We start from the raw sequence: 8,856 nt of genomic DNA, 5'->3' as shown, positions 1-8,856 counted from the left end.
AATGAGTATGATTCATTTACAAATGACGTTAATTGTTCTAGGTAGTTAACTTAAAGAGAGTATCTAAGTTACTATGTTGAATTTAGCACACTTAAACAGTTTTATTGAATTAACAGATTACTTTGTGTAATTGTTACAAAGCAGTTTATTAATCTGACAAACTAGTTCGTTAAAAATTTACATAGTAGTTTCTTTAAATTAACACATTACTGTATTAAATTTAATTTTGTTGATAACATAGAATAAAGTACTGTGTTAAAAACTTTGTTAATAGTAACAGCGTAGATCTCACATTGAGCTATTTAAATCACGGCCACAGAAGTGTCATTGCATTATACACTGGAGAAGACCTGTGGCGTCACTTCCCCCACCGAATCTGAGTCGGTGGTGTCAGAGATATAGGAAATATATATACAGTGAAGGAAATATATCCGAGACTCACGATTCCCCAGATGGCACATTATATCTGCATTTGTATATTTATAAGAGCAATCAGAGGCTTTCTGTCTCTTCGATTGTATGACAAGAGAATTGTTGATTTAGACGTTGTTAAATATTCATTTATGGATGACAGTATCTCAGAAAGCCGTTTACATGGTATATATATATTTCTTACCTTTAGTTGAATATGGTGAATCGTGGTACTGACATTGACGATTTCAATTTGCGTAAAAAAAGCATTGATGCTTAAACTTCCCAGTCAAAGGCTTACTGTTAATTCAAAGTTTTTTAAGCAATTAATTACAACTTATAACCGTAGATCGGAAGATCTACTGGATGGATATGCTGCATTGGATATTACACATGTATGTCTCCGCAACACCATTGGAAACTGTTGAATACTTTTACTTCCAGCTAATATTGATTTCCCTTACTAATGGGGAGTAAATGTGTCTACTTTAACCTCCCAAATATATACCCCCAAGATTTTGCAAACAGCTTGCTTGCACTTTTCTGTAACACTTACAAAAAATGAAGCAAACACGTCCGTGCCCGAACATTCTTCAATTCGGAGACCGTTTTTAAATTGTCGTTGTCAATAAAATATTCATACGCTGCTGAAACTCAAACCAAAATGCTATGTGACAAAATTACCGGAGTTTTTCTGGGAGCCCGGGTTCTTTTCCATATGAAATAAATTCTACAGAAAAGCAATTTTTTTCTTCTTTCTTCCGAACTACACCCAAAATTAATCATTGTAAACGTTCAAAAGGGCTATACGTTTAAAAGTAATTTTTTGACAAATGTTGCTTCTACAATGTAAAAATGTGTTTTAGTTGAAGCGTGGTTGCGCGGGAGGGTGCAAATTTGAAATTGTTAATGTCTATCTGAAAGCCATTAGTATAAACATTAATGAGATGTTTCGACGCATATACAGTGCAGAATCTTGTGCCGCGAGATAAGCGACATGTAACCGTGTGAGAAGCTTAATCAGACGGATTTGCTCTGAGGATATCTCGAGAAGGAGTGCTTGTACTGACATTTGAAACATTCGTATTTGTACATACATGTTGTTCGTACATTTCCCGTGATGACGGAAACAGGGGCTTGGAATTCCCCTGAAAATCAGACGAGAACCTAGCCGGCCGAGGGTCAAACTTTCCTTACGGCATATTTTTAATACCCACAATGAACTCATGAACTCTTCTCCCGATGAGTGGCCCCGCCATAAACCTGAAGTCTTTAAAACCCATTTGCTGATTAATGAGGCGGATGGTGTTCCTATAGTTTTAGTTTATCAGACCAAATAATGTGCTCCGAAAATTTGGAGCAAAATATTGATATGTACAGTACATTAAGTGTTGTGCGCCACTGCAAAATTCGTAAGTTAAATCCTAATGACATAGTTGAGGTGACTATAGAAGAAGGCTTATTGGCCTAAAATGACAATAGTATTAAGGCGATATGAATTTGTTGATTACTGGTGTCGTCACGCTATGATTATGTGTGTATAGTAAAAAAACATGACGTCGACGCATGACGTTATCATACATAACAAGGGTTCGTAATCGCAGGTAGTGCGTTCGTATTTACACAGATATGTTTATTTACAACACTCAAAATTTGCTTAATGGATGTGCACTACAGTGAAAATCATAGATATGGCTAAGTCGATTTAAAACCGATTGTGATTCCATGCGATTGTGCCTCCAATAAGAGACTGCCACGCATGGACGTACTACATCGTTTAGAGCACGGCCTAAAGGTACACTTAATGCCAGCAGTAGTTTGCCGATATAATTCTCTCCGTTTGCCACCGTTTAGTTTATACGGTTCTGCACGAGATCGAGATCGATTTTTGGGACAAAGAAAATACGCCATATAACTAACATTAATGGAAATAAATTAGTACAGCCGAAATAAACTGGTGGACGAGTTTTGGCGAAAAGCTACATGAAAGGGATTGACGGATATAAAAGGTATACCCACAGAAACAACCCTAGAAGGCTGCTGGAATTGGGAGTCTTCACTTGGACTGAAGCTTGTACAGTTGGAATCTTCACTGCGCACTACAGTACATAATTTATCTTTTGAAGACTTTGTCACAACACACCCGCTGGTATATTTCTGGATTTTGAGATAACTTTTTGCATTCTTGTGAAGGATTTATGCACGTGTAGGACTAATCAAAGAAAACTCAAGCATGCGGAATCCTTATGAAGCTTGAAATTCTTGTTGTGTCACTCGAAATAATTGTATGAAAAACACTTTCAAGTAAAATATAGCCGTCTGATCCTGTGATCGAAATATGTTCCCTAGAAACGTTCACCTTGGGCTTCTTCTGACAGGTATGTACAAGCCAATATTGTGACAATTCACACATTCCTCTATGAATTTTTTCTGCTCTTGTTCGTCATAAAAGTGTACGACAATATGCTATATTCTCTTTACAGATGTGGTGTACTTTACATGCATTTGTTTTTAAAAAGACAATTCCGTTGTTAGAAAGTTAAATGCTGTATGTTACAGAGGACTTTTGCTTATTGCTTTTCATTCATTGAACTGATATTTTAGCTTCGGAAAATTGTGCTAAATCCTTCTAGTTTATCATCGACGAAGAAAACATTGAAAAGAAACACGAGGGCGATAAATCGTCAATTATCTGTATACTTTATATCAGTATATCAGTCCTCGTGCTGTCACTTTAGTTTGGCTTCCCAAGCCAGGCGTTTAATCTGTGTTCAAAGATGTTAGAAAACATTAAAACTGTTACAACTTACAACTGCGATCCATACAATTAATTCTCATTCAAGTTGTAACAAAAGACATTTTGATGGCATTCAAGCCATTCTCAGTGTCCATTATATTACACATTTATTAACTATACACTCCGTTAACCTAACAATAGTATGCATACTCTATCCTTGGTGTAAAAAACTTCTCTCAGTTCCATAGATAAGCCCTGCAGGAGAGAGTGCATATAAGATTCACAGAGAGAATGTACGACAGGGAAGCATCAACAAGGCCCGTGTATGCAAATGGTCGTTTATCTGATGGATATTACGATACCCCCCCCCCCTCCCACTCCCAAAATAATGACGTTTCTGCCCACGTTCATCCAGCATGACAATTGTTCTAGTATTGTTCATATTACACAACGACTGGTGTCTAAAACAAAAGATAAAGGCTTGCGTCACCTAGGTTTCAAGAGAAATGTAAACAAGCGGTCCACACATTTGGCTGCTTGTTAGTTTTCATCGTTGGTAAGTGAAGCGTTTACTTTAGATCTGAGACATGCCTTTTCAATTATAGCTAGTAATTGTGTTTGATCAGAACAAACGGCAATGCTGCCGTGACGCATAATTTTCCTTTACTCGAACGATTAGTTTACATTAATAATTAATGTTTGATCTATGTGCAAACACACAGCTCATCCGATGCAAATGCGTTATAGGTGAAAACAACAAAGACTGTCACGCATCTAGTGTAAATCTATTTTTCCTATTGCTGTTTAAATAGTTAAACATTCCTAATATAGTCTGTGGTTGGGGTACAATGGCCCTAACGTTTAAACATAACTAACCATCGATTAATTGATTCCTCAAGATTTGCGGAATGATTTAGACTTAGATTCTACAGTAGGCTTACAAAATTCAAATATTATCACATTTAATACGCTGAACTATGCGTTTGTGTTCTCTGCCCGACACGGCCGCAATGTTATATATATGCCCATGTAGCATAATGTCAGAATCCTTCATTCCTTTTCAACATATGTTAAACTTTCTTGCATGATACTTAAATCAGTTGGGTGAAAATCTCAATATTTGCATTGTACATGCACCTGGATGAATTGTTCAACCAGAGCATATGCGTGTATATACATCTGACATACATATGAGCCTGAATGTCATATGATTTGTGTACAAAGTCTGTTTATTTTTTCCTTCTACTTTCGTGCTATGGGCGCGGCATATACACAGGTGTGTGACAAAATGAACATTAAATCAAACCTATTAGGAAAGTATGAAAGTAGGTACACTCAAAAAATTAATATGTTAAATTCAACGAAAGTATGTTGTCTGAGTGATGATAGAATGTATTCTGTTGTTGTAACACAATATTTTGTCACTTTCATCATAATATCCTGTTAATCTAATAGAATGTGAATTAATAGAATATGTTTTATTACATTAAACGTGCTGCAATAACAGAATACATTCTAGCATTATTCAGATAATAGATTTTCTGTTAACTTTTACAGATTAATTTTTTAGTGTATCTATTGTGTCATAATTGGTCAACTAGAAATTAGACGTTTTTATCAAGACGACTAAAAGCAACGTTGCTAAATTTAAACATTATCAGGCCTATATACATGTTCAACATACTGACTTGAACTTGAATTTACAAGAATCCATGCCCTATGCCTTATGACTTTTTTCTTCTCCAAGTACATTTTACTTGTTAAAAATATTAAACCCATGCGATCATTCTTTCAAAAAGAATCACAAATCATGAAGGTTTAAATGTTCAACAGCTAAACGTGCACCGTAATCACTAAGTAATTAAAATGTAGTGCATCTACATTAAAGTACATTAAGAAACTACGGAATAACATATTTGTGGTATTACTCGTTTTTCTTCTCTTCGTTTCAGTTTGCCTGTGTCCATGTTTCATCCAATCAGCCACGTTCAGAGATGAGGATGCTTTGCGGACGTCCCTCTTTGTAAACTACAGCAATCAGATACGACCAGTTGTCGACCAGTCCCAAATTGTCTTTGTTTATGTAAACTTCACTTTATACTCCATTCAACAACTAGTACGTGTAAAAAGCTGTTTACTACAGTATTTTTCATTTTACGTTCAGAAGATAAAAACGAATGTTATAATATGGTCTCAGTTGTTCGAAGTGCCATTAGTTTTGAATTAGGCCAAGACTAGTATTAAGATTAAAGTCTGGCTTAACTTTAATACGGTTTTGAACAACTGGCCTCAGAGTATTGTAACACAGTAAATATACCATATAAAAATGGGCGAACGGAAATTTCTCAAAGTACAGATAAACATCCTGCATGGTCACGGTTTCAAAGGTAGAAATTCAAACTCATTAATATCGCAGTTAACTCTAAGTGTTCAGTCAAATTACTTTCTCAGAAAGTGCCATGACTTGCCCGATTCGTAATACGACTGAATTCATTCCTTATGGTTACTCCTGGTACACAAGGATTAGTGGTAATACAAATGACATATGTTTGATTGAAATACTATTGTGTATGTAATATGTTAACGTTTTATGTTTAGGACTCGAAAAATCAAGTTTTAACAACGACAGCCAGTCTTGGAATGGTAAGAACCAATTGCTTAATACTCATGATTAACTAGTAGCATAAACTATTGAAGTATACCAATCAAACAAAGAAAGTGCACAGGTAAGATTATCATTTTGAAAGCTTAACTAAGCGCCATATGACAAACAGAATAAGTGGATTGAAATTTAATCTGTAATATGCCTCAATGTGATATTATGACTGAGGAAATATACGTCTTCTTAACTGTCGGACAATTTACTGACTCTTTTCGCCACAGACATGGAAAAACGAGCTTTTAACATGGCGTAAAGAGGACTTTGGTGGCATAGAAGATATCTTGCTTCTGCCCAGCCAGGTTTGGATTCCAGACATTGTAGTTTACAATGGGTAACTGTCTTTTTGATGAAACGTTTAGACCTTCAGTCAGCTTTACACGAAGTGCTTTAATTCTTCCGATATCTAATATATTGTAGCTTTTGCGTCGAGAGAAGCAGTCTGACGTACATGTGTTTTACGGTCGATCAAATTTCATAGAGCATACCATACTTACTGGAGATCGTAAGTGAAAAAGTCAAATGAAATTGGAAGTACTTTTGTCTTAAAAAGCTTAATTTTACCTAAAACAGTGTGTTACCAAAAAAAAAAAACAACAAAAAAACAAACAAAACTGAACAACTTTTTTGATCTATTAACTTAATAAGCTTCATATTTTTTACGTATATTGCATGAGCAGGGCCAGTGGTCACAATTTCATGGGTTCCGACGATTACCTGATTCGGCTGTTTAATGATGGGAGTACATTGTGGTTTCCTGGCTCTGTGTTAGAGACACAGTGCTCAATAGCTGTCTCTAAGTACCCATTTGACACACAGTCCTGTGATATCGAGTTCTCCATGTGGATGAATCCTGCTAAACAGGTACAGCTTGTGTCTATCCTACCTAAAGCAGACTTGACACTCTTCACTGAAAATGGTGAGTGGGAACTGGCCAATAACACTGTGCAAAATGCAAGCATCATGTTCGAGGCCCCGTACAGTTTCCTGAAGGCCAAGCTTTTCTTGAAACGAAGAGCAGCGTACCACGTGATCAACACAGTATTACCCGTCCTCATCTTGTCGATCCTCAACGTTTTGGTGTTTGTACTTCCGCCGGAAGCTGGGGAGAAGATGTCCCTGGCTATTACGGTTCTCCTGGCATACGCCGTATTCCTGTCAATTATCAACGAAAACATGCCCACGATATCAACAAGTGTCTCTATTTTAGGTTAGCACATAACTACATGTATTTCCAAATGTGAAAAAAAACTTGTCATATGCTATCGACAAATTGCATTGTTTCCCTTTGGCTGCCAAACTGCTTTGTTTTATTTTTAGTAGGTCCCTATATCTATCTGTAAAATCTAACTACTTCCCCTTTTCCCCTTACAAACGCTTAAATCAAAGATCCATCAGTATACATGTATGTTTTAAAAGTATATTTAGGTAAAGCAACTTTTCCACAAATTTTAAAATTCTTCTCTCCAACACAGTTAACTTGATTACGTAATTATCGATTCAATCGTCGCGTCCTTAAGTTTTATTTAAGTTTTATGTGTATAGAGGGGTTGCATGACCTACTTCTGGTAGCCATATCGGAGTAGTCTGGCTATAGCAGCTCATATTAACATTACTCCAATATGGCTACCTGTCTATTGTTCTGCGAAGGCGATGACGTCACGCGCAACCCCTCTATATGAAATTCTCTCTGTTTGTATCATTTACATATGATAGTGACCATCTCGTATAATGGTCTTGATTTCTGTCACTTTACAGCTGTGTACATGGTTCTGATCTTGGCGCTGGGAACAATGTCTACCTTCCTGTCAGCCGTGGTTCTACACTATGCTTACAATGAAGATGGTCGGCGAAGGCGCTTCTTCTCCTTAGATTTCATCCGATCACGCAAAGGTCCTATTAAGCAGGAGAGAAAGGGGTCATTGGCGTTTGTCAATAATGCATGTAGCGAAGCGGACAAAAACACTGGACATGGCGCCCCATACGCCGTACGTGAGGATGCGGACAAGGGCCCAGTGATGCGAGACTACTACACCAGTTTCATCAATCCTAAGGCACGAGATGTGGTAGATAAGATTGATGTGATTGCCTTCTGGCTCTTCCTGGCAATTACCATCCTTTTATTTATTGTTATTGTGGCCATTCTCTCTGTTCCCAGACTGTAACTTTACACCTTAATCTAGTTGTGAATATTGAAACATTTACCACAGAACCTATTAATGTTGGCTTATGTATGTGTCCTTATCATTTCTGTATTGTTTAACACGAGAGCTTAAAACCCAACTCAACTGAAGTATAACATACACCAGAACTTAAAACCCAGCTCAACCAAAGCGTAACGTCGGATCGTAAGCGCTAGTGTACGCGAAATAATAGATAGACTTAACTGAAATTGGCATAAGTTGTACCCATTCTTAGATGTTTAAACAAGTTTAAAGACATAATAGTGCTAAGAATCATGACAAATTGCATTGTTTCCCTTCGGCTTTCGAAACTGCTTTGTTTTATTTTTAGTAGGTTGCTATATCTATCTGTAAAATCTAACTACTTCTCCTTTACCCCTTACGAACGCTTAAATCAAAGATCCATCAGCACACATGTATGTTTTAAAAGTATATTTAGGTAAAGCAACTATTCCTTTCCACAAATTCTTCTCTCCAACACAGTTAACTTGATTACGTAATTATCGATTCAATCGTCGCGTCCTTAAGTTTTATTTAAGTTTTATGTGTATAGAGGGGTTGCATGACCTACTTCTGGTAGCCATATCGGAGTAGTCTGGCTATAGCAGCTCATATTAAAATTACTCCAGTATGGCTACCTGTCTATTGTTCTGACAAGGTTGAGTAGGGTCTTAACCGCGTATGCCCTATAGTCTTCTGTTGTAATGGATAGCAGCCAATCATTATTCAATTATGGGTCATTCATCGAAATGACCTTAATGGATTTATAAGGTTTTAATGGTTTCTATCTAAGCCGAAACTAACTTGAGAAAGAGTTGCTCTCATTTATTACGTGTATGCAGTTCAGTCTTAAAGTTGCATGACCA

The 8,856-nt window shown here is 36.7% G+C and overlaps 1 protein-coding gene across 1 annotated transcript; it reads left to right on the top strand.

Annotated features, from left to right (window-relative positions):
- Positions 1-2,749: 2,749 nt before the first annotated feature.
- Positions 2,750-7,972, top strand: LOC135470987 (neuronal acetylcholine receptor subunit alpha-10-like). Its single transcript, XM_064750036.1, has 6 exons — positions 2,750-2,789; positions 5,101-5,264; positions 5,747-5,791; positions 6,032-6,141; positions 6,488-7,017; positions 7,566-7,972. Exons 1-6 carry the CDS (start codon positions 2,750-2,752, stop codon positions 7,970-7,972), a joined length of 1,296 nt encoding a protein of 431 aa, XP_064606106.1.
- The last annotated feature ends 884 nt before the right edge of the window (positions 7,973-8,856 follow it).

The sequence above is a fragment of the Liolophura sinensis genome, chromosome 7, assembly GCF_032854445.1.
Source record: "Liolophura sinensis isolate JHLJ2023 chromosome 7, CUHK_Ljap_v2, whole genome shotgun sequence".
Taxonomy (NCBI): Eukaryota; Metazoa; Mollusca; class Polyplacophora; order Chitonida; family Chitonidae; genus Liolophura; species Liolophura sinensis.
This window is presented reverse-complemented; position numbering and strand designations above follow the sequence as displayed.